Source organism: Canis lupus, chromosome 36 (genome assembly GCF_048164855.1).
Source record: "Canis lupus baileyi chromosome 36, mCanLup2.hap1, whole genome shotgun sequence".
Lineage (NCBI taxonomy): Eukaryota > Metazoa > Chordata > Mammalia > Carnivora > Canidae > Canis > Canis lupus.
The window spans coordinates 5753447-5780552 of NC_132873.1; the positions used below are offsets into that span (position 1 = coordinate 5753447).

General features: G+C 36.2%; 2 protein-coding genes across 6 annotated transcripts in view; both read left to right on the top strand.

Moving 5' to 3' along the window:
- USP37 (ubiquitin specific peptidase 37) overlaps positions 1-27106 on the top strand; it is a 95872-nt gene that overhangs the window by 26883 nt on the left and 41883 nt on the right. For all 5 annotated transcript variants that reach the window (XM_072812884.1, XM_072812881.1, XM_072812883.1 and 2 more), the window contains 6 exons: positions 3276-3373; positions 4528-4612; positions 11794-11955; positions 25855-25986; positions 26105-26228; positions 26893-27083. In XM_072812884.1, coding sequence (XP_072668985.1) covers positions 3276-3373; positions 4528-4612; positions 11794-11955; positions 25855-25986; positions 26105-26228; positions 26893-27083 — 792 coding nt within the window. The remainder of the gene's footprint in view (positions 1-3275; positions 3374-4527; positions 4613-11793; positions 11956-25854; positions 25987-26104; positions 26229-26892; positions 27084-27106) is intronic.
- LOC140625786 (large ribosomal subunit protein eL34-like) lies at positions 16334-16760 on the top strand. Its single transcript, XM_072813367.1, is given in 1 exon segment — positions 16334-16760. A coding segment is annotated over 1 exon segment (372 nt). The 5' UTR covers positions 16334-16388.

Below are 27106 nucleotides of genomic sequence, written 5' to 3' on the forward strand. Positions count from 1 at the left end.
TAGGTTTACTGCATTCTTCACTAATACTTCTGCTGGTCTTGGTGATTTGCCTAGTGATATGACTAAGATCTGCATCCCTGTGGGGATGAGCCCCCTGGTCACTCTGTGCTTGTGCAGGCCATGGTTGGTGAGATTGCCCATTCGTAGTTAAAACTGAACATGATAGCACTAGGAGAGTCCCTAGTGTGCTCCTATTATTCCAAACATATTCCTGCCCTCATTATATAGCTATAGCATCAACCCTACCTCCTTATAATAATCAAACCAGTTACTCCTGCTAGTATAGCATTTCCTTTCTTTGCCTGATGCTCTGCCAACATGAGGAGCCCAAAATGAGTAACAGCCATAGCTTTAGATTAAATGGGATTCTTACTATTCCCACGGGTGAAAAAGTTCCCCCTGTGGGGGAACCAGGACCTGATTTTTTAATGTCTCTGTAGTGGAGTTCTCTGGTGAACATTAATATGTGAAAAAGATCTTCACCCTTTATATACATTTCCTATGGCTATTCATTTATCTCTTCATAAATCATTTCTCCCTGATCTTCCAGGCCTGTTATTTGCAGGCTCCTGACTATCCATGCAAACAGTTTGCCACTATTTAGGAATCCATAGCCCACTCCTTTCTCCACACAGAGTGGTGAATGAAATGCACCTCTCAAACTCTGCACAGTAGAGGATTTCCTTTTACCATCCCCTTTTTGGGCAGTCCAGTAATGGCTCTCTAGTGCAACAACACTTCATTTTCATTTTCTAGCAAGATACTGAGATGATCTATCCATGAATCGAGCCAGGTTTTTTTTTTCCTTCTTTCATTGGTTATAGGGAGTACTCATAAAGCCTGTTCTTGTTATCTATTCCTGTTTATGTAGAACTCATCCTAGGTATACCACTTCCATTTTTCTAAGGATTACTCCTCTTATCTTCCTGATCTTACGACTTCAGGAGTATGATAGCACCCAGCTCATGTTGGCGAGCTCTGGTTGATGACCCATAGTCAGATATTCAGTCTTTAGTAATATGCCAGGAGTAGTATGTGATACTTCCTAAGGAATATATACTTTTTTTTTTTTTTTTGCTGCAGATAGCATGGTCTTACTCTCAATTCCTAAAGAGCTGGGCTGCAACTGATGATTTTGTTTTTTTGTTTTTTTGTTTTTTTTTAATTTTTTTTATTTATGATAGTCACACACAGAGAGAGAGAGGCAGAGACATAGGCAGAGGGAGAAGCAGGCTCCATGCACCGGGAGCCCGACGTGGGATTCGATCCTGGGTCTCCAGGATCGCGCCCTGGGCCAAAGGCAGGCGCTAAACCGCTGCGCCACCCAGGGATCCCGCAACTGATGATTTTGATCCAATCACTTTGGATGAGTGATTCCTCATGGTGTCTTTGTGTTTAAGTTGATGGTTGGCTCAGCTGAATCTATCATATTCTCTCTTGAGTGGATCAGTACTCATAGCAACAATCAAACAGTTCTATAGTCTTTATGGTTATTATTCTATATCATTTGTATCAGTTATCTGTTGACCACTCCAAAATGTAGTGTCTTAAAATAGTAGCTATTATCGCCTATGAGTTAATGGCGACTTGAGTGGTTCTGCTTATCTGGGCTGGAATTGGCTGATTGTGGCTGAGTACTCTCATTTTGTCACACATCCATGGTCATTTGGTGAGTTGGCTAGTAGTTGGTTGGTCCAGAATGGCCTTACCCATATTGGCTGCCTAGTAGTTGGGTGATCAGAATGATTGGGCCGTGTGTCTTTCATCATCTAACAAGTTAGCCTGGAGTTACTCACAAAGCAATGTCAGGGTTCCAAGAGAGTAAACATAAATCTGCAAAGTGCTTTTAGCCTTACAATCAGAAGTTACAAACTCTTAATATCTGTTGCAATCTTTTGGGGAAAGAAATCACAAAGCCATCCCATTAAGGAATAGGAAAATAGATTAGACTGGATTTCTTGACAGGGACAAGGAAAGGAATAATTTGGGACATATTTTTAAACTTTATTGAAGTACATATTTACATATTATAAAATTCACTTTTTTAAAAATGTACAATTCAGTAATTTTGGGTAGATTGATTAAGTTGTGCAACATCACCATAATCTAGTTTTAGAACATTTCTGTAACTCCAGTAAGATCCATTTTGTGATCTACCACATTTCTTGCATGCTAGAGATATCGCATGAGCCATGTTCTCTTCTAATTTATTCCATCCCAATTCACTACAGATGAAAAATTGTAGTAATTGTAAAATATAAGGTCCTAGAGGGATTTTCACCAGTAGTAGGATTTCTGTTACCATTGCCAAATAAATGGTCCAATTCCAGAATCCTGTGCTTAGAAGTATGCTTCCTAGGCCCATTTCTACAACCAGCTGTTGTAGATCAAGTTCTCTAGAAGCAGACCCTGAAATGGTGGTTTGTGTGATTATTTAAGAAAGTACTCCCAGAGGATAACAGGAAAGGAGTAGGGAAAGCAAGTCAGTCAGTGAGTATAGGAAGTGAAGCCTGAATGTGATCTCAGACAAAAATCAAGCAGAGGTTAGGCTTCATCCTAATTACAAAGAGGAAATGAGGGATCCCTGGGTGGCGCAGCGGTTTGGCGCCTGCCTTTGGCTCGGGGCACGATCCTGGAGGCCTGGGATCGAGTCCCACGTCGGGCTCCCTGCATGGAGCCTGCTTCTCCCTCTGCCTGTGTATCTGCCTCTCTGTCTCTCTCTGTGTAACTATCATGAATAAATAAATAAAATCTTTAAAAAAAAAAAAAAACAAAGAGGAAATGATGTTATATAACCATTTTTAAAAAGTTTTTTCACTTTAAAGTTGTTCTCATCCAAGGCAAGGGAAATGGGCTTGGGCTTCTTGACCTTACTTGTGACTCTCAGAGTGCAGGTAAAGGAACTCTAGTAGCTTGAGGACAATCTGTGGAAAAGAGCCCTGGGTATGGCTGTCAAAAATAAACCTAAATTGGTGTGGAAGAGAGGACACAAAAGTGGGGTCAGAGTGAGTCTGGGTAGAGTATCTGCATTATCTGCTATATGCATGATGGGTCTCCTAAAATAAGCACTATTAATCAAAGCATGAGTGTATTTCTGAGTGATCCTGCTCCACTTGTATAGGTTTAGGTATTTGGGAGTAATACATGGGGGAAATGTGACTTAAGGAATTTTAACTACATGTGAAATGTAAATATTCTGAAATGATAACTACTTAAAATTAAGAACTGTGTCTTTATATACCTATGCATATATTGAATTAAATTATTAACTGTAGGAACAACAAGGCTATGACAGATCCCTCCAGAAAGTATTTAACCAGCAGTAGAGAGAAGCAGCTGAGTTTGAAACAGTCAGAAGAGAATAGGACATCAGGTAAGTATTTGGTCTTCATATAAGATAATCATTTATTATATGACATACTGTATTAAGACTAGAAATAAAAATTGAAACTGGGATTATCTCTATATTATTCAGGAATATTGCATGATTCAGTACTAGTTATTGGGTGCCAATTTGTATCCAGTACTTGCCTGAAGTATTAGAAATGTAAAGGAACTTTATTCTATTAGCAAAAAATTTACCTTTACTTTCTTTCCTAATTAACTACCTAAAATTAAACTTTTTCATTGTCAAAGTACCTGGACCATAAAATGAATCCAAGGAGTTAAAGTGGTTAAAACTGAATCTTATCAGTGTTGCTACATGTTAGAAGTTCCAGAACATCTTGGAATTATTGCCCTAAAGCAGTTGTTTAAGCTCAGCTTGTACCCTGTTTTTACAAAAACTAAAAGACTGTCCACGAATTGATAGGAATGTTTGCACATTTAACATATCTCTCTGATCCTCCTTAGAGACTCCACTATGTAGTATTAATTTAAATATTATATCAGGTGGAAATTAAATTGAAGCAAGCTAAAATATGGCATGATTTTGAGAGGTTAAGAGAATTCATTTGATTAGGACTCTAGAAACATTTTTCTTTTAGTGGTTCGGGATTGTGATATTCTTCTACAGAAAAAAGTATCTAATAAAATTCATACCTCTGAAATAATAATATATTATGTAAACTGCACTTACTGGTTTTCACCTTTTATAGTCAACCTATAGATAGAAAACAGAATGCTTAAGTATTTTGTTAAGCCAAAAAAAAGTCTTTTGCCCGAGAATTGGGTAATATAAATGAGAAATTTCTAATTTTTCATAATAGAGGTAACTGATGCTGTTTATAATGAAATAAATTGAGAAATAGAAACATTATCTAACATTATAAAGGAAGTGAGGAAAAGTTTTAAAAAGTGGTTAAGAAATTAGTAGCAAAATTTGTAGAGCTTTTGGACAGGAGAGTATTTGCTGTCCTAAACAACCTTTCCACAGTGTTTGATCTTCTAACATGAATATATATTACTTTGATGAAAAGAAAGGGGGAAAAGAGTTAAATATAAACAGGCCTAATGCATAATTTTATTACTAAATCAACTTGAATGGTTGATTTAAGAATTAAATTTTTCCTGTTTGTTTTTTTTTAGGGCTTTTACCTTTACAGTCATCATCCTTTTATGGCAGCAGAACTGGATCCAAGGACTACTCCTCTGGTAGCACTAACTTAGACAGGTATGGGTTGGTAATAGACCTTGTGAAGAGCTTGAGGTGCTTTCTTCTTCAGAATATTGAATGATGGGGTCAGCTGTGCATTATGCACTAAGTGAATACCCTAATTTAAAATAATGAAACTGATGAGAATCATAGATTCATGACATTTTAGTAAAACAGCACTCTGGAAATGTTTTAGTTTTCAGATGCTTTTTCTTTTTCTTTCTCTTTTTTTTTTGTTTTTTTTTTGTTTTTTTTTTTTGTTTTTTTTGTTTTTTTAACATTTTTCAACAAATTAATAAACTGAGGTCTAGGTACTGAGGCCACAGGTTGTTGACTGGGAATGCGCTTAGATTCTAAACAGTGTATTCTCCATCATGCCAAGCAGTGAACATATTAAGATCTCTTCTGAGGCATTTTAAATTGCCTTTATTGCCTGTGTATTTGTTAAGCTACTACCAAAAGTTAAGACATTTGCTTTAAAAAACAAGTTGCAGGAGATGCCTGGGTGGCTCAGTGGTTGAACATCTGCTTTCAGCTCAGTGCATGATCTTGGGGTCCTGGATCGAGTCCCATATTGGGCTCCCCACAGGGAGTCTGCTGCTCCCTCTGCCTATATCTCTGCCTCTCTCTCTGTGTCTCTCATGAATAAATAAATTCTTTAAAAATAAAAGCTTACACATTAGTATTTTTTATTGGGAAAGGCTAGTCAGAAATTTAGTTGCTGATCCTATAGATACAGATTAAATTTTTTTGAGATTTACTGAATATAAATATATGAGACAACTGCTAAGTACTTGTGGAGAAGGCATGATCTTGGAATGTAGCCTGGAGGGGTAGTGGTAAATGTAAAAAAGTAAGTGTAATGGTGGTGTATAAAGATATCCTATGTAATGACCTATTAAGTAATATTTTGGTTTTTTAGTAGAATTTAATTCAGAGTGGTAAAAAAAAAAATCTTAATTATTGATAAAATGAGATGAAGTAAAGAATTTGATATTGTATTTTTAGATATTTTCCTGTTTGGTTTCTTTAGGGCTTTTACCTTTACACTCATCATCCTTTTATGGCAGCAGAACTGGATCCAAGGACTACTCCTTGGGTGGTATTTCAAACACTTTATGACTGCAGCGGTGACTAAGTTATTTGAATTTAGGAGAGAGACACATATCTGCTTATTAGAAGAATCTTAAAGGAGTCTAGGTTTTTAAAAAACTTAAATTTAGTTATATAGTACAAATTTCTTCTCAGAATAACAGAATTCATTGTATATAGGAATGGCTGAAGAAAGAAATTTTCTTTAATGCAAAACTGCATTCAGAGATGAAGTGAAAATTTCCAAATCAGTGAGAAAAAACTAATATTGAGAAAGACTAAAGTTGTAGACGCAATGGAAAACACAGACTAGAGCCAAGTATTTAGTATTTAGGTTTGAGTCTTCAAAGCCTAATCTCATACTTAGGAACTGAATATGACCCCAGGCCAGAATTTAGTTTCTTATATGAAGCTGCATATCTAGAACTGTTCTCTGTGGTAATAAACCAAGGTAAAACACTTCTGTAGAATTACCTGTGTTTAGAACCATAAATGTGCTGCTTGCCTGATGCTTCTCGAGCAGAGAGCAAATACACAGAAATGGGAATTTCAGTGACTGACATCTGTGTTACCTGCATAGGGGCAAGAATTCTGAACCTCTAATGTGTAAAGTCCCATGCAGATTAGAGGTCGGTAACTGAAGCAACTACTAAACATGTCAAGAACAACTGATTGTGGAATGCAGCACAGAGAAAAGGTGGCAAATGTGAAATGAAGAGGCTTATGTTGAGCTCCATTGTCTGATCTTCCATGTCTTTTTTTAAAGATATATTTATTTTAGAGAAGGCATGTGAACGGGTGGTGAGGGGGAGAGGCAGAAGGAGAAGGGAGGGAGATAATTTTTTTTTTTTAAAGATTTTATTCATTCATGAGAGACAGAGAAAGAGAGGCAGAGACATAGGCTGAGGGAGAGGCAGGCTTCTCACAAGAAGCCTGATGTGGAACTTGATCCCAGGACCCCGGGATTACACCCTGAGCCAAAGGCAGAGACTCTCAGCTGCTGAGCCACCCAGGCATCCGGGAGGTAAATAATCTTAAACAGAATCTGCACCAAACGCCTAGGTCAGTGTGGGACTTGGTCTCTCAACTCTGAGATGATGACCTGAGCCGAGACCAAGAGTCAGATGCTTAACCAATTAAGCCACCAGGGCACCCCCATCCTCCATGTCTTAGTAGTATTTTGGAGAAAATAAGACCAAGGAAAATAAAGACCAGGAATTTGTCAGAGAAATAATGGATGCAAATGATGAAAGTCCACAACCTTGAAAAGCTTCAACAAATGCCAAACAGATACAAAACAAAAAAATCGACATTGTACGTGAAATTTTAAAAGCTACTTGAAGGAAAATATGTCATTTAAAAACGGAAAAGAGATGACAACAATAGAAACAGAAGATACTGGAGTAATAGCATCAAAGAATTCTGTATTAGAGAATTCTAATTAAATTATAAATCAATTATAAATAAGATTATAATTATATATAAAATTATATAAAATATAAATAAATTATAATTTAAAATGCAGACAAATGCTGTTTTTAGATACAGAGATGATTTATTCTGCAAGAAGCAATCTGAACCAAGGAAGGAGTGAAAATATCTGTGAGCAGAATTATAGAAGCATATATAAAAATCTAAATACTTTCAAAATCCTTCTGTATAATTAATAAGTGCATATGGTGGAAATTTCAGAAGTTACAAGGTGCATACAGTGGAAAGTAAATCTCCCTTTCTTTTCTGATTCCTAGTTGTTTATCTTTCCAGAGGCGGCTATTATGACTAATAGCCACTTAGGGTTATTCTGTACATCTGAATGGTTCGATAGTTTTTTATAAAATGAGGATACAATAGGATTGAAAGCAAAAAAAATTACTAGACAATAAGAAATAGAGAAGTGGGGAAGAGTGTAGGGAAATTAAACATTTTAAGTTCCTTTTGAGGACTTAAATTGCATGTATTAAAGAGTTAAAGATGACTTCCACTTCTGGCCAAAATGGAATAAGGACCAAATTTGCCCTCCTTCATGAAACAACTGAGGACCTGGACAAAATACATGAAACATTAATGGATCTCAGGACATTGGACATGAGGCAGTGAAGGACAGAGATCCATGAGAGATGGGAAACAAATGAAATTAATTTGATGACTGCTCCAGCTTGCTTCCTGGAGAAAGTTCCCAGGCTGCCACACAGGAGAGGGAACCAAGCAGAGCCCTGTTGCTCTTCCTGAGTTGAGGAAGTGGAGCTAGGAGTCCTGGAAGGTCAAGGCATCTGGAACTCTCAGAACAGAGACCAGAGGGGATAACGGCACAGAGAAAGAACTGCAGAGATCTGCAGAGGGTCCCCCTGGGTATTCAGTTGACTTCTGATCAACATATGCAGGTAAGTAAACTAGCCAAGGCCTGGGACGGAATCACCCACAGGATCTAAGTGAATAATACTTGGGAGTTCACATAAAGCCAGGCATCATTCTTGTTCCTAATAGTAGGCATTTGCACACTAAGAAAGGTCATACCTCATTAGTAAGGAGATCTATCCCTGGACTAACTGCTGCTCAGTTTTCACATAACCTTAAAAGCAAGACCCCAAAATCGTACCTTTTCCAAGTAACCTAACCACATCTCAGAGCAAAATTCCAGAATGTTTATAGAAATCAAAAATACCTAGCACCCAATAAAATAAAATTCTCAATGTCTGGCATCCAAGAAAACATACTAGGCATACAAACAAATGGGAAAATACAACTCATGGAAGAGAAAAATTAATAAATACTCAGAAATGACATAGGTGATAGAATTAGTACATGGGGGCAGCCCCAGTGGCACAGCGGTTTAGCGCCGCCTGCAGCCCAGAGCCTGATCCTGGAGACCCGGGATCGAGTCCCACGTTGGGCTCCCTGCGTGGAGCCTGCTTCTCCCTCTGCTTCTCTCTCGCTCGCTCTGTATCTCTCATGAGTACATAAAATAAAATCTTAAAAAAAGAATTAGTACATGGATATTAAAAGTTATTAGTCCAAATCAGTCATGATGTTAAATACAAATATAAAATATTCTAGTTAGAGAAAGATTGGATTTTATTTTTTTGAAAGATTGGATTTTAAAGGAAGAAAAATAATCTATGTACTATTTATTTTTTTTTTTATCTATATACTATTTAAAAGAAACAACTACAACATAAAGATGAAAGGTTGAGAGTGAAAGAATGGAAGCACATATACCTTGCACTGTTCAAACCACAGTGTTTAGTAGTGCACAGTAAGAGATGCAACTGTTAGGAAGCTAATGATAAGTTTTAAGGTAGGGGCACCTGGCTGGCTGTCAGTAGAGCATGTGACCCTTAATCTTGGGGTTGTGAATTCCAGACTTGCATTGGTTGTAGAGAATACTTATAAATAAAATCTTAAAAAAAAAAAATCTAAGGAGATTAAAGACCTAAATAAGAATTAAAACTTTTAGGAGAAAATAATAGGAAAATATTCCGTGACCTAATAGAATTATAGAATTTTTAAAAAAAATTTTTTTAAATTAAAAAAAAAGAATTATAGAATTAATTCTTAAGACACAAAAATTGAAACCATAAGGCAGCAACCAGGCAGCCCAGCTTCACAAAGACTTTCCTTGATAGGCCTGCCACCGGGATGCTCAAGAGGAAAGTCAGCTCTGTGTGTGGGTATGTGTGTGGCGGTGGGGGCAGTGAAGGAGGGGAAACCTGTGCCCGCAAAAGTAGAAATAAAGCCAAAAAGGCAGTAGGAAAGAATAAATCTTGAGATAAAAAGTGGAAAGAGGGAAAAGGGGAGCAAAATGGGCTTAAAGTGGTTAATCAAGAAACAAAAGACTTACCTGCAGAAACAGAAATGAGCACCCGCGTAGGGTAGCTCAGTTATGTGTCTGCCTTCAGCTCAGGTTGTGATCCTGGGGTCGAGCCCCATGTCAGGCTCCCTGCTCAGTGGAGAACCTTCTCCCTCTCTCTGTTAAATACATAAAGTCTTTTAAAAAATACACACACAAAAATGGAGAATCTAAAAATGAGAATCTAGCCACAGATGAAACAGGAGACAGAGAAGACACATCTGATTAATATCATATACCATGTCTTGGGCAGCCTGGGTGGCTCAGCGGTTTAGCGCCGCCTTCAGCCCAGGACCTGATCCTGGAGACCCAGGATCGAGTCCCATGTCAGGCTCCCTGCATGGAGCCTGCTTCTCCCTCTGCCTGTGTCTCTGCCTCTCTCTCTCTCTCTCTCTCTCTCTCTGTGTGTGTCTCACAAATAAATAAATAAAATCTTTAAAATATATATATATATCATATACCATGTCTTATCAGTGGTCTGTGTTTCCCTTCTTGTACAATCTAGAGGAATATTTTAATCAACTGTTTTATAAATGTAAGGTTTTCAGTAGCTCTAGAAACATTTTTAAGAAGGAGAGGATCTCACCTCATCCCATTCTTTTTAAGTGTAAATTTTTTTTAAGAGGTAAAATCATTTGCTGGTTGTTTCTTGATACAACCAGAAAATAGTGGGATATTGAATATGGGGGGCTTTGATTGTCTTGGGTGTCAGCTCAACATTCCATAGATGGAGTAGTTTTTCTATCCTTTAATATCAAGCATACTAAATGGCCATTTGCAGTCAGTCATGCATTTAATAGGTCTTGGACATTTTAAATTATTTTTTTTTAATTTATTCACGAGAGACACAGAGAATGAGGCACAGAGACACTGCAGAGGCAGAGAGAGAAACTGGTTCCATGTAGGGAGCCCGATGCGGGACTCGATCCCAGGTCTCTAGGATCACTCCCTGAACTGAAGGCAGATGCTCAACCAACCACTGAGCTACCCAGGTGTCCCTAAATTACTTCTTAACCCATGTTTTTGATAGAATTGTTTTCTAAAGAAAACCACTCCTTGATCTTGGCTCCTAGTCAGAATTTTGTGCACTCTGTAACATGTTGGTCATGGCAGTCCAGTTTTCCTAAGTAACTTTGTTAATGTGCTATGCAAGATTGAAAATTTGAGTATGTAGTATATATGATATAAATTATGAATCAATGGGACTTAACCGTATAACATTTGAAGCCTATCAACATTTGAAGATATTGGTACTTGATAAGAAAAATTATTATCAATTATCATAAATTGGTACTTAAGGAAGATTTGCCTTCAAATTTTAAGCTGGAAGGTCACTGGAATAACTTTTAAAAAAGAATTATAGCTGGATGATTTTTAGATTTTTGGTACATAAAGAATTAACAAGTTGAAATGTTTACTGTTCTCAGAACAACCAATAAAAACTGAATTATGAAAAATACTGAAACCAGGTTGATAGAGATTGATTGATAGAGATTATGTAAAAGCTAAAGACTTAGAATATATAATAGAAGATTAGAATGTGAAACGTATGAAAAACCACAAATTCTTAAGAACCCATTATAAAACTAAAGATATGCAAAAGCAGTTCAGAAAAGAGCAAAGGATTATAAAAATACGTTCAACTTCAGTAGTAATCAGGAAGATGCAAAACAATACAACAGTCGGATCAGTTTCACTCAGTAATGTAATGGAGATTATGTGAAGATATGGATATTTGCTATTAGTGGACATAGAAATTGGTACAGCCTTTTTGAAAAATGATCACAAGATCTCAAAACACTAAAAATCAAAAATACTTATTCCTAACATTTTCACTTCTAAGCATATAAACTAAAGGAAGTTCTCTAGGAGATTGTATAAAAGAGTATTTGTTGTATCATTATTTGTAATAGTGGAAAAAGTTAACTGCCAAAATGTTTTTAAGACTGGGAAAACTGATGCATCATATCCATTAAGTGAATAAAAGTAAATAACAAAGTAAAACTATATTATAGTTTTTCTTAAGTCATTAATTATTTTAATTATAGATTAGGTATAGTATCATATGCCTCTTCAGCTATCTATTGACAGATTTGCTAATTTACATTTGGGGAATTTCTCCCCAGGTAATCATTATTACTGATATTACCCTAAGTTTAGGATTTTTTTTTCCCCCAGACATTGACTTTTCTGAATTTGCTAAGGGAAAAAATAGCAGGCAAAATTGTTTTGCTTATGCACTATCTATTCTTTTTTACAGGACTAATGTTTCAGGCCAAACTCCCTCTGCCAAAAGAAGTTTGGGATTTCTTCCTCAACCAGCTCCTCTTTCTGTTAAAAAACTGAGGTGTAACCAGGATTATACTGGCTGGAACAAACCAAGAGTGCCCCTTTCCTCTCACCAACAGCAACAACTGCAGGGGTAGGTAAATTCTTAATATTTTGCTTTCTTCTTACAAAGTGATTAACTGGAGTATTTATTGCTTCATGTCAAAAAAAAATGATGAAAGTCAAACTAATTCTAGTTCTTAAGTATGTACTTGCTTTTTAAAGATTTATCACATCCATAAATAGTGGTAACTCCACTATCCAGTCTCCTGTTTTTGAACTTTGAAAAAAATACATGTATATAACATACTAATCATAAAGTAGAAAGTGTGTATTCTCTAGTTACATACACTTCATGATACTCCTAAGATACTTCAACGTTTTATGTATATCCTCCCCGTGTCGTTCATGCTTATATTTTATTAGACACATAAAGAGATCATAGTATAATAACTGTAATAATAGTCTTACCTGGGCAGCCCCGGTGGTGCAACGGTTTAGTGCCGCCTGCAGCCCAGGGCGTGATCCTGGAGACCCTGGATCGAGTCCCACATCAGGCTCCCTGCATGGAGCCTGCTTCTCCCTCTTTGCCTGTGTCTCTGCCTCTCTCTCTCTCTCTGTCTCTATGAATAAATAAATAAAATATTTTAAAAAAATAGCCTTCCCTAAAGTGTTTGTTATATGCCAAATACTGTGTCCTAAGTGTTTAAATAGATTTTTTCTTTAATTCCTTACAGTAGTTCTGTGAGCTAGATGTGTCAAAAATTGGCTTTTATAAATGAAGTAATCAAGACTTAGAGAACTTAATTAACTTTCTCAAGGTGACATAGTGGTACAGTAATAATAAATCTAGTCAATTAGACTCCACTTGCAATCCCCCCCCCCTTTTTTTTTTTGAAGATTTTTTGAAGATGTGCATGAGCAGAGGGAGAGAGGGAATCTCAAACAGACTCCACACTGAGCACAGAGCCTGACACAGGGCTCAATCTCATAATCCTGAGATCATGACCTGAGGTGAAAGCAAGAGCCGGATGCTCAACTGACTGAGCCACCCAGGCTTCTCTCCACTTGCATTCTTAACCAATCTGCTGTATTGTCTTTTCCCTTCCCACTCCCATGTTGATCATTTAGATTTCCCTTTTTAGGGCAGCCCTCGTGGCTTAGTGGTTTAGCGCTGCCTTCAGCCCAGGGCGTGATCCCAAAGCCCTGGGATCGAGTCCCGCATCAGGCTCCCTGCATGGAGCCTGCTTCTCCCTCTGCTTGTGTCTTTGCATCTCTTTCTGTCTGTGTCTCTCATGAATAAGTAAATATAATCTTTAAAAAAAAAAAAAAAGATTTCCCTTTTTACGCATTACAATCCAGGCTAGAATAAACATTCTCATATAGATATCTTTTTTTTTTTCATATAGATATCTTTTAAAAATTTATTGGAATTTTTCTATAGCATAAGTTCTTGGAAGTATATTTTCATTAAGATTAAGGAAGGCATTTTGAAATGTTTTAAGTAATGAGTAATGTTATTACTCTTAACCAAATTACTCTCTTCAAACCTACCAGCTTGTTTTCACTGTCACTCAAATAAATGTTTTTGTACCAGCCTTAAGGTTATCTTTTTACTTGAATGAGTAGCATCCCCCTATTTGGCTTATCCATAGTAATATATATGCTTCATGTCTTGGCAGATAATATAAATTTTACAGTGAAGGTATTTCACTTTCTTCTCTGTTTACCTGTTTTTTTCCTCCAAGCTTTTTTTTCCTGCACTGTTTTCTAAATTGTGTATCTTCCGGTTTAACTCTTCATTTCCTTTGTTCTTCATTCTAATTGATCTGTCTCAAATTATCATCCTGCTTTCTCCTTACTGGACAGCATTGTTAGTATATTAGTCTTACCTATCCCACATTGTGACTATTTTTCATCCATTTCTTGTCTCTATGTTCACCTTATTTACGTCATTTTCTTATTGTCTCCTCTTACGTATTTTGTGGTCTTTCTTCCCATTTTTGGTCTCTGTCATTCACTTCCTTCAGAGTCCTTTGAAATCCTCGTGAGTTACCCACTCTTGGTGCTCCAGATTCCCTGTCAACTTCCAGTATTTCTTTAATTTTTGTATGGTACCTGTACCCATCTGTAGGAATACAGCTTTCCTTTTTTCAGACTTCTTCTGTGAATTAGAGTGTAGTATTTCAAGTAGGCCACTTACTGAGGACTAAGGACTCCTTAAAAACAAAAAAACAGAACAAACAAAAAAAACTGGTAGAAAACTGCCAGATCTAAAGGATAAAGGAGGCTACCTAATTCCAATGTTCCTTACAAATCCTCAAAAAATATAAAATGAATAAGGAAAGCAAAGAAAAGCACACATAACCTTCAGCATTACTAGGAGAGAAAGAATACCATCACCTTCAAACTGCCTTCTAGGTAGAGAAGAAAACAAAATTCCAGGACTGTTCTTATTTCCCACTGCTTTAAGCCTGTAGGTGCTAAGCTGGGGATAAGAGGCTTTAGAGATTCCGTGAAACAAAAATATATAGGAGTTAGAATACTTAGATGAAGCACAGAAAAAAGAATCACAGAAATTCAAAGGCTAACTGCTGAAATACTAAATATAAGTCTAGGTCTTGGGAGTTCACAGCTCTGGTTACAAGAAAGGGACTTGAAAGTTTGTGGTATCAGAAGTAACCGTCTCAAAGAAGCATTAGATACAGAGGAAGAAATCAGCCAAACTTGGAGACTTGGTTTAGAAGCAAAAGAAAAAAAAATGAGAGGGAAATTAAGCATCGGACTGAAATAAAGGGTAAATAAGACCTGCCAGCCTTCCTGTTTTACCACCACCACTATCTTCAAGTAAAGAAACTGCTTTTTACTAAACTAACAGGAGAAGCTGTGCTTAAGTTAGGAACTCTCTCCATGAAGTGAATAGGAATGTACAAAAACAGACCACTTCCATACAGAATTGTATGAAAAAAAAAACAAAAACAAAAACCCATGAATCAAAATATTTAGGCCAAAAAAATTATACTCCTAAAATCACCATAAACCATTAGAAAACTGTTGTATAGCACTCAAAACTGAATTAAATATCCTCAGACAAACATTTGAAGATATGAGAAAAGCACCATGGATCAGGAATTTAAACCTAAGGATCAGAATGGACAGATAAGAAGAAATGGCAGTTGCTTGAGCTCAGAAAATTTAGAGAAGATGACAACATCATCTCAAAATTAAGTCTAAATTAAAGGTCCCCAAGGAGAAAATAAGCTTACGTGAAGATTTAATAAGGGGCTTTGAAGGAAAACCAAAACAACCAAGAGGGAGTGGGGATAAGATAAAGAAGTACAAAAATATCGAAGAGAAAGGGATTAAACTGGAAAACAGGAAAGGAAGGTCCCATATTCCATATAAATAGAATCCCTAGGGAGGAAAATCAAAACTGTGAAATAGAACTAGTTTTTTGAGTTTTTTAGGGTTTTATATTTGAGGAATCTCTACACCCAAGGACTTGAACTCACAACTCCAAAATCAAGAGATGCATGTTCCACTGAGCCAACCAGGTGCCCCCAGAACTAGTATTTAAAACTTTAACTCAAGAAAACTTTTTAGAAATAAAATTATTGAATCTGTACATTGAAAGAGCTCTCCCCAGGTATTGCAAAATGGAATGATCAGAACACATCTTAACTTTTTAAAGTCTAAGTCTAGACTTTAAGAAAACTGTTAGACTTTAGACTATTAAACTTTTTTAGACATTAAAGATAAGATGAGAAATCCTCAGTGCCTGCTTCAAAAATATGAAATAATTTTCAAGGGCAAGAGACAGACTTTTTTCAAGTCATCATTCAAAGGAAGACAACAAAAGAATATCGTTTTCAAGAAACTTAAGGAAAGAAAGGGTGAACAAAGATTTTTGTGCCAATCCAAGCTGCCAAGTATGCTGATTAGAGAAAATAGGTTTTGAAATGGAAGAACTCAGAAAACTATACATATGCTCTTCCTGGGGACTCTGTAGAGTGTGAGGTTCATCTAACCAAGAGGTGACAAGGGAGACATTGACAAAAGGTAGATGGTGAACGTTTTCTTTTATTTAGTTGTAGAGCTAAGATTAGAACAATGGTAGGAGGGGTGCCTGGGTGGTTCAGTGGTTGAGCATTTGCCTTTGGCTCAGGGCCGGATCCTGGATTCCTGGGATTGAGCCCCACATCGGGCTTCTTGCATGGAGCCTGCTTCTCCTCCCTCTGCCTGTGTCTTTGCTTCTCTATGTCTCTCATGAATAAATAAATAAAATCGTTTAAAAAAAAAAAAAAAAGAACAATGCTGGGAACACCTGGAAGGATAGTATATAAACATTATGTCTTCTGTTAGAGAGTATGATTGTATCTACAAGAAAATGGAAAGAGAGAAAAGGAAAAGTAGAATAAACCAATTGTTTATTGGTTTAGGTAATAGGTGTGATTCGAAGGATGCCTTTAAAAATGGACAGTCTAGTTCATTTTTCTTCTTCTGGGAACAGCATCCTAGGTGTTCAGAATGGTCCAGTGTTTGACATACTGTCATAGGCTATCCTACAATACAGCCTCTAACAAAACTAGGCTGTCCCGAACCTCTGGTAATAGAATCATTTACCTTTATACCAAGAAGGTTGGGAAAGCACCAAAATATGCATGTGGCGTGTGCCCAAGCTGACTTTGAGGAATTCATGCTATGAGACCTAAAGTCCATATGACATTGTCTAAAACAAAAAAATATGTCAGCAGGGCCTATGGTGGTTCCATGTGTGCTAAGTGTGCATATGACAGGATCAAGTATGCTTTCCTTATTGAGGAGCAGAAAATCATTGTGAAAGTGGTGAAGGCCCAAGCACAGAATCAGAAAGGTAATTTAAAAGTGAAGCTTTTTTGAGTAATAAAAGAAAAAAAATAAAATGGACAGTCTAGATAGTAAAATAAGTGAGAGTTAATGACTCTATAGAAAAGTATAAATATAACTACTAGAACAAAAAATACAAACTTTTTTGAAACCAGAAGTATTTTTCTGAAACACACAAATAAGTAAAATTATAACTTGACAAAGTTGATCAGTTACATCAAGAAATGTGAATGGGCTCGGTGCACCGGTGGCTCAGTGGTTGATCGTCTCCCTTTGGCTCAGGTCATGATCTCCAGGGCCCTGGGATCAAGTCCTGCATCAGGCTCCCCTCGGAGAGCCTGCTTTTCTCCCTCTTCCTATCTCTGTCTCGCCCTGTGTCTCTCATGAATAAATAAATAAAAATTTTTTTAAAAATGTGAATGAGCTAATACATTTAATAAAAAAATATATTTTCAAGTTGGCTTATAAAGCCAACTCTATTATATACTATAGATACACCTGGTACAGTGACTTTTGAAGTTTAAAACTAGAAATTAAATATGAAACTAAATAGTCTGAAATTATTTTATCTTTTTATTAATTATTTCTCCCTATCTTATTCTGTATATTTGCCTCTTCTCAGTTTACCTACTTTTCAAGTATCCGTATTTTGTTTTTTAGCTCTCTACTTCATACAACTTTAACTTTTATCTTTATTTTTTGCTTTTGCTTTTTTTGGTTTACATTTTTCTGGGGTTTTTTTTTTGTTTTTTTTGTTTTTTTTTGTCTAATTTATTTCACTTAGCCTAATGCCCTCAAAATCCACCCATATTGTCAAAAATGGAAAGATTTCAATTTTTATGGCTAAATAACATTTCCACTCCATATATGTATTGCTTTGTCTTTTCATGTTCTTCCATTGATGGACACATAGATTGTTTACATATATTGGCTGTTGTAAATAATGCTGCAGTGAACATAGTGGTACATATATCTTTTTGAGCTAATGTATATATTTTTAAGATTCTATTTATTCATGAGAGATACAGGCAGAGAGACACAGGCAGAGGGAGAAGCAAGCTCCCCTCACGGAGCCCAATTCAGGACTTGATCCCAGGACCCTGGGATCACACCCTGAGCTGAAGGCAGATGCTCACCACTGAGCCACCCAGGAGTCCCATATTATTATTTTCTTTGAGTAAATAACCAGAAATGGAATTGCTGATCATAGGGTAGTTCTTTTTTTTTTTTTTAAGATTTTATTTATTTATTCATCAGAGACACAGAGAGAGGCAGACACAGAGGGAGAAGCAGTCTCTGTGCAGGGAGCCTGATGAGGATTTGATCCCTAGACTCCAGGATCACGCCCTGGGCGGAAGGGAGGCGCTCAACCACTGAGCCGCCCAGGTGTCCCTATTTTTAATTTTTTTATGGAACCTCCATTCTATTTTCGATAGTGGCTACACCATTTTGTAGTCCAACAGTACACAAAAGTTCCTTTTTCTCCATATCCTCACTGATACTTATTTTTATTCTTTTTGATCTCCATCCTAACAGGTATAAGGTAGTATCTCATTGTGTTTGTTTTTTTTTTTTAAGATTTTATTTTATTTATTTATTTATTTATTTATTTATTTATTTATGAATGAGAGAGCAAGGGAGAGAGGTGGAGACACAGGCAGAGGGAGAAGCAGGCTCCATGCAGGGAGTCTGACGTGGGACTCAATCCTTGGTTTCCAGGATCATGCCCTGGGCTGAAGGCGGCGCTAAACTGCTGAGCCACCTGGGCTGCCTCATTGTGGTTTTGATTGTGTTTCCTTGATGATTCTTGATGTTGATCTTTTCATTTATCTGTTGACCATCTGTATGTCTTCTTTGGAAAAATGTCTGTTCAGATGCACTATTCACTTTTTAATTGGATCGTTTGGGTTTTTTGCTATTGAGTTATTTGAGTTCTATTTGTATTTTGAGTATTAACCTCTTAGCAGAAAAATAATTTGCAAATATTTCTTCCATTTGGTAGATTGGCTTTTCATTGCAGTGATGGTTTCCTTTGCAGTGCAGAAGCTTTTTTAGTTTGATGTACTCCCATTTGTTCATTTCTGTCTTCTAATCCTTAGATACTATGTTTTTTTAATATTTTATTTATTGGGTATCCCTGGGTGGCTCAGCGGTTTAGCGCCTGCCTTTGGCCCAGGGCGCGGTCCTGGAGTCCCGGGATCGAGTCCCATGTTGGGCTCCTGGCATGAAGCCTGCTTCTCCCTCTGCCCGTGTCTCTGCCTCTCTCTCTCTCTATGTCTATCATGAATTAAATATATATATATATTAAAAATAATTTATTTATTTGAGAGAGCAAGAGAGTGCATAAGCAGGAGGGAGCGGCAGAGGGAGAGAAAGAAGGAGGAGCAGACTCCTCACTGAGCGGGGAGCCTGATACGGGGCTTGATCCCAGGACCCTGAGATCCTGACTTGAGCTAAAGGCAGACACTTAAACAACTGAGCCACCTAGGTGCCCCTTAAGATATTATAATGAACAGTATAGACTTGTTCATGTAGTACACAAAAGGTTACAAACCAATATCATTTATGAATATTGATACAAGAAACCTTAAGTCAGATATTGGCATGTTCCAGTACCATATTAATAATAAATTATGACTGAATGGACTTATACCAAGATTGCAAGGTAGTTCTGTTTTAGGAAATGTATTATTATAACTCAACCATGTTAATATGTCTAAAGAGAAAATCATGATTTTCTTTGTTGATATTGAAACAACCTTTGACAAAATTTAATACCGGTTTCTGCTAAAAACATTTGAAAACCATAAGAATCAGTGGATACTTTCTTAAATTGATTAAATATATATCTTAGTTTTAAAACCAATATTTAGTCAAGAGGAAGTCAAGGATGCCTGCTATCTTGACTTCTATTTAATTTTGTATTGGAGATATTAGTCAATGTAGTTAGACAAGAAAAGAGGAGGCGTAAGAATTAGAAACAAAAGACCTGGAAACCGTGATGAAATTGACTGAAAGCATTAGGCAGATAGCTGGATTGGAAATTAACATACAGAATAGTTTTGCATGTTAATACAAATAATCAGGTGGAGATAATGAACAAAAGACCTCATTTATAATAACAAGAAAGTTTATAGATATATAGATAGATTATGTACATATATACATATACATACATATACATATGTTATGTGTATAAAGAAATGTAACAATTGTTTAGGGACATGAGGCGCTCAGTGGTTGAGCATATGCCTTCGGCTCAGGGCATGATCCTGGGGTCCTGGGATCGAGTCCCACATTGGGCTCCACCACACAGAGCCTGCTTCTCCCTCTGCCTGTGTGCCTTTCTCTCTGTGTCTCTCATGAATAAGTAAATAAAAATCTTAGAAAAAAAAAAACTATTTAAAACTAAATGAAGAAAGCTACAAAATACTTCAAAAAAATACAAAGTAAACTTAAATACATGTAAACCATGCATGTTCTTGGTGAGGATGTCTTAGCATGGTCAAGCTGTAGTTCTCCCTAAAATAATTTGTAAGTTTGATATGATCTCAATAAAAAGAACAAATAGTTTTTTTATGGAGATAGATCAGTTGATGTATTTGTGTGTGGTAGTTCATATGGAAAAATATACACAGAAAAATAGCTAGGCAAATACTAGGAAAAAATAGCAAGGGTGGAGAGAATAGCCCTCTATATTAGAAATGCTGTAAAATCAATGTAATTAACATAGCTTATTACTGATACTGAATAGACACAGGTTAGTGGAACAGAACAGAAAGTCCAGGGACAAAGAAGGATTTTTTTTTTAAATAAATGAAGTTGGATTATCTATATAGCTATTTTGAAAAAAAAATACAGTTAGATTCATCTCTCAACTGTACACAAAAATAAATTACAAATTAATTAGGGCCCTAAATTTATTTTTAAGATTTATTTATTCATGAGAGACACAGAGAGAGAGGCAGAGACACAGGCGGAGGGAGAAGCAGGCTCCATGCAGGGAGCCCGACGTGGGACTCGATCCTGGACTCCAGGATCACACCCCGGGCTGACGGCAGTGCTAAACCGCTAAGCCACCGGGGCTGCCCAGGGTCCTAAATTTTAAAAATGGAACTTTAAATACTAGAACCTTGGAGTGAATTTCTCTATAATGCTGGTATAGGGAAATGCTTTGTAACTATGACTCAAAATCAGGATTCAATAAAAGATTGATAAATTTGTGTACATAAAAATTATGTTTTTCATGACCAAAAACATAAACTAAGAAAATTTGGGAGCAAATCTTTGTAGCATGTATCATAAATATAGTGCTGATTTCTCTAAAATACAAAGAAGTTTAAAAATTGACAGAGGAAGAAGATACCCGGTAAAGTGGTAGAGCTCCAAGGTTCCATCTGTTCACAGAAATATTGACAGCTCAAGCAAAACTATCAGAATCAACTTTGTCAGAACTCTGGAAAACAGGTTCACGACAACCAAGCAAATACTAAGTCAAGAAAAAGGCAATTTTGAAATAGGAAATTGGGACATTTTAAAACCTTTGTGTATGGTGGAAAATTTTGAAAAACATGCACATGCCTAGGATTCATGCTCAGGTAAAACCTTAGAAGTCATGAAACTTTCACTTCTGTCTAATCTGTAGACTCAGTGCAAGCAGAACTTGAAGGCTAAGGCAGTTTATACTTGATGCACATAAGCACCCAAGGAGTGAGTGTTCCAGCACAATGCCAGTCTTCAAAGTCTGGGAGAAGTTTTTTCTTTTTGTTGTTTTTCTATCACTTTTTTCCTTCCTCTTCCTTCTCCTTTTTTTTTTTCCTCCTTTTCTCTCTCTCTCTCCTCCTGGTGTTCAAGGAAATCTGTCAAAACATTAGCTAAATACAAGTCAAAGGAACAGAGACTTCGGAGACCACACACGACAAATAACAACAGACTACAAACTGAGTTCCGAAAACTCACTAAACTCATAGCTATGGCAGACAACAAAAAATTCTGGGGAGAGAGAAGAATCTGTTTTCCGTAGTTACCATATTATATTCAAAGTATTCAGCTTTCAGTATAAAACTTAAAAACACTCAGAGAAACAAAATATAGCCCATTGGTAGGAGAAATTAAACTCTTCCTGAGGAAGTATAGACATTAGACTTAATAGACAAATTTAGTTACTTTTTATTTTTTTAGAGAGAGTGAGTGTATGCATGTGCAAGCAGAGAGGAGAGGTTATGAGAGAATCTTAAGCAGGCTCCACACACAGCATGAAGCCTGATGCAAGGCTTTATCTCATGACCCTGAGGTCATGACCTGAGCGGAAATCAGGAGTCAGACCCTTAACTGAGCCACCCAGGTGCTCCTATAGACAAAATATTTAAAGAAACTGCAAGTAGAAAAACACTTGTAAAATAATAGCTGAAGATCATTAATATTTCACTTTCAATAATGGATAGAATGTATGGACAGAAAAATCAATAAGGAAACATAGGACTTGACCAATACTATAAACTGCCTAGCTCTTGTGGACGTAGATAGAACACTCCACCCAACAACAGCATAACACATTCTTCTCAAATGCACATGAAACATTCTCTAGGAGAGATCATATGCTAGGCTACAAAATAAGTCTCCGTTTTAAAGGTTTGAAACCATCTAAAAGATCTTCTTGAACCACAGTAGAATGAAGCTGGAAATCAGTTATAAATGGAAAACGAAATATGTAGAAATTAAGTAAACACACTCTTAACCAATGAAGTCAAAGAAGAAATCACAAGGGAAATTTAAAAATACTTATAGATGAATTAAAGCTCTAGCAGGATACCAGAATTGATGGGTTACAGCAACAGAGGGAAATTTATAGCAGGTAACACCTACATTAGTAAGTAAGTGAGGTTGTGAAGAAGTTAGAACCTTTGTACTTTGGTAATGGGATTGAGTGCCACATCAGGCTCCCTACAGGGAACCTGTTTCTCCCTCTGCCTATATCTCTGCACCTCTCTCTGTGTCTCTCATGAATAATCTTTTTTTAAAAAAAAAAATGGTTAAATGGTAAGTTTTATGTGTATTTTATCATGATTTTTTTAAAAATGACCTCAAGTGAAAAATCTAACTTTACACCTTAAGGAACTAGAATAAGAAGAGCAAACTAAACCCAAAGGTAGCAGAAGGAAGGGAACAATAAAGATGAGAGAAGAGATAAAATAGAGACTAGAACAAGAGAAAATTAATAAAACCTAAAGTCAATTCTTTGAAAAATCAACAAACCTTTATCTGACAAAAAGAGAAGACTCACAAAGCTAAAATCAGAAACGCAAGTGAGTATATTACTATTACCAACCTTACCAAAATAAAAAGGATTTTAAGACAATACTATGGAAAAAAAAAAAAAAAAAGACAATACTATGGTTTTACCATCAAATTAGATAACTAGATGACATGGGCAGATTTCTAGAAATAAGGGAGAATTGTGCAGCTCTGAAAAAGAAAGTGGAAAAAGTTGAAGGTATGTGAACTCAAAGCCAAAATGAGATATCATTTTACACCCACTAAGGTGGCTATAATTTTTAAAAAGAAACCTGAGAATAACAAAGTATGTGTTTAGGTTTTTAAAAAGTCACTCAAAAGTACACACTATACATTCTGTATTTTGTTTTTTATGAAAAAAGAAGAAATAAGAAAATGCGCATTTGCTTATATGTATACATAAAATATTTAAAATGTTTAAAATATACTGTATTTAATATTTTTTATTTAGAGTATAATACATAGTATTTGAATATAAATTTTATGTATTACATATATAGATACTTCTTATATTTTAAGTTTCTGTGTCTTCAAGTTCACTAGTATTTCCTTCAGTATCTAATCTGCTATATTCATTTTTTAAAAATATTTTACTTATTTATTCATGAAAGACACAGAGAGAGGCAGAGACATAGGCAGAGGGAGAAGCAGGCTGCATGCAGGGAGCCCGATTTGGGACTCAATCCCGGGACTCTGGGATCATGCTGAGCCAAAGGCAGACAGACACTCAAGCGCTGAGCCACCCAGGTGTCCCTAGTAATCTCATTCAATGATATTTTCATCTGTTGTGTTTTCCATCTCTAAAATTAATCTAGAGTTCTTTTATATCTTGTTTCTTTCATCTTAGGTCTATGTTTTTCTTTGTACCTGTGATCATATGAAGCAGATTAGCTGATTTTTTTAAAGATTTTATTTATTTATCATGAGAGACACAGGCAGAGATGTAGAGGGAGAAGCAGGCTCCCCATGGGGAGCCTGATGTGGAACTTCATCCCAGGACCCCAGGATCATGGCACTGAGCCACCCAGGCATCCCTGTAATAGCTGTTTTAAATCTGTAATTGGGTTTGATTATTCTGAGACTTGTGTTTAAGCTCTTTGGTGTCAGATCTATTCTAAGACTAATTCAATGCCTTTCCTAAAGCATAGCTCCTCTGGGATTTCTAATAATGTCCTCTGAGTTCACCTAGATCTCTCCACTCTGGTGGGAACTCCAACAGTTTTGGGTCCTACATAAGCTCCGGGAATTATTCTGCTAGTAGCTCCCCAATAGTTATTCTTTTCCTTGAAGTTCTTGCCTAGTATCACAGGGTTTTACCCTAAGCTTACACAGGTTCATATTCAGCCGAATGTTCAACAGACTGCATATTTCTGGAGCTCTTCCTTTGCATAGCTCCCTCCTCTCAGGTACTCTGTCCCAGAAATTTTAGCGACCTCAGTCTATCAAACTCCAGTTTCTTTCAACTCAGCATGATTTCTGGGCTCTGTTTGACTACTCCTCCCTGGACTGCAGTTTACAAATTGCCTGTAGCCAGAAACCCTCTGTAATGGTAGGATTCACACTGTTTGTTTCCCTTCTCTTAAGGATCAGATTTGCACTGCCTATTCAATATTTTATCCATTTTTTCGTTGTTTATGGCAGTAGGATAACCCCAGACCCTGATACTTTCTCATAGTCTGATGTGTAAATTCTCCAAGGTATTCAAAATTGACATCACCAGTGATTAGCACAAGAATATCATGTACCTCTGAATGTGATACCCTTGGAAGGACACAGTATCACTAGGTGTCACTCTGCTTTTCCAGCCTGGACTGAATCTCATCATGAAGAAATAGCAAACCCAACATGAGGAACAGTCCATTAAAAAATAGTTGTGGGGGTAAGGGAGGTTGTATTCTTCAGAAATGGCAGTGTCTCAAAAGAGAAAGCTGAAGATGTATTCCAGATTAAAAAACAACAACAACAACAACTAAATGCATTATGCTATTCTGGATTGAATCTTGTGCTTAAGCACGAGTGTGTATGCTATGAAGAACATTATTGAATCAATTGACAAAATTGGATTAAAGTATGTTAGATAAAGAGTATGTCAGCATTAAATTTTATAATGCTGGTAACTCATTATATAAGAGAATCTTCTTGTTCTTGTGAAATACACACTGAAGTATTTAGGGCTAAAGGGTTATTTATACAACTTACTCTCGCATGGTTCAGGAGAAATACAGAGATGCACCAAATGGTAAAGCATATAGTACAAAAGATTAACAATTGGTGAATAGGGATAAGGAGTATTCTTGTGCAACTGTTCTTGAGAGTTTGGGAATGTTTTCTAATAAAAAAATTTTTTTAAATATGTGCTTTAGGAAAGTGTTTGGCAATACCCATTAAGTCTAAACACATATATCCTATGACCCAGCAGTTCCACTCTGGGCATACACTAAACAGAAATAAGTAAGCTATATCTCAATGGAAAAATTAAAATTATAAATAAGAACAAATAGCTCTTTGGATAAGTCCCCAGTTCTTTTTAGCATTCCTTTGAAAATGTATAATTTTCCTTGTTATAATGCAGTGGTATTCAAAGTATAGTCCCCAGACCAACAGAATCAACATCAGCTGAAATCATGTTAGAAATGCAGTTTTGCACCGTCTCTTTCTAGACCTACGGTTTCTAAGTCAGAAACTGTAGTTGGGGCCCAGGGACCCAGCAATACATATTCTAATAAGTCCTCCATGTGATTCTGATGTGTGTTATACTGGTGATTCCCTATTTTAATGAACATATGTCAGGAACTTCAGTCTTCAAAAGTACTATTTTTTTTTTCATTTTCAGCTTCTCCAATTTGGGAAATACCTGCTATATGAATGCTATTTTACAATCTCTGTTTTCACTCCAATCATTTGCAAATGACTTGCTTAAGCAAGGTATCCCATGGAAGAAAATTCCCCTCAATGCTCTTATCAGGTAATTGTTAAATTCTTACTAAGAAACCTTTTACCTTATGTGCTATTGTTAACAGTCTTTAAAATATCATGCTAACCAAACTTATGTAAAACATCACTAAACTTTCTTGTTTTAACAGACGCTTTGCACACTTGCTTGTTAAGAAAGATATTTGTAATTCAGAGACCAAAAAAGATTTACTCAAGAAGGTTAAAAATGCCATTTCAGCTACAGCAGAAAGATTCTCTGGTTATATGCAGAATGTGAGTACTAATTGTTTTTAAACACTTTAGAGATAAGGGAAATTAAATGATTTTAATGTATTATCTAATTTCTACTTTAAAATGAGATTTATGTACATGTGTTCATCACAAGTTGAAAAACCTAAGGACTTATAGTAAGATTTAATATGACTCTTCTGTGTGTTTTATCATATTTTAATAATTTGGATACCATTTGCCATTATAGGAACTTGGGCTATTTTAGCTTTTACAAAGGCTATTTTAGAAAAAATACTTTATCTTAAAGGGCTGATTGATTTATTCAGTCATGCCAATCCAATTGGTGGTTAAAAATATAAAATCCGTCATTGTTTTTTTTTTAATTTTTATTTAAATTCAATTTAGTTAACTTATAGTGTTGTATGTATTAATAACACTATATGTTATATGTGTAATACAGCATACAACACTGTACAATAATATAGTGCATATTAGCTTTAGAGGTAGAATTTAGTGATTCATCAGTTGCAGTGTCATTTGTTCTTATTCACAAATATGTTCCCCCAAATAGCTAGAGTAAATCTGACCTTTTTCACATATGGTGCTGACCTCCAAGAGCTATAGTTGTATAAATCACAGTGTTTGGAAGCTATTCTTGTGACAGAAGGATTTTGATCTTATGATTAAAGATATTGTGCTTTCTTAGGATGCTCATGAATTTTTAAGTCAGTGCTTAGACCAGCTGAAAGAGGACATGGAGAAGTTAAATAAAACTTGGAAGACTGAACCTGTTCCTGGAGAAGAAAATTCACCAGATATTTCAGCCACCAGGGTGTACACTTGCCCTGTTATTACTAACTTGGAGTTTGAAGTTCAGCACTCCATCATCTGTAAAGCGTAAGTAGACTCTAAGAGAGCTC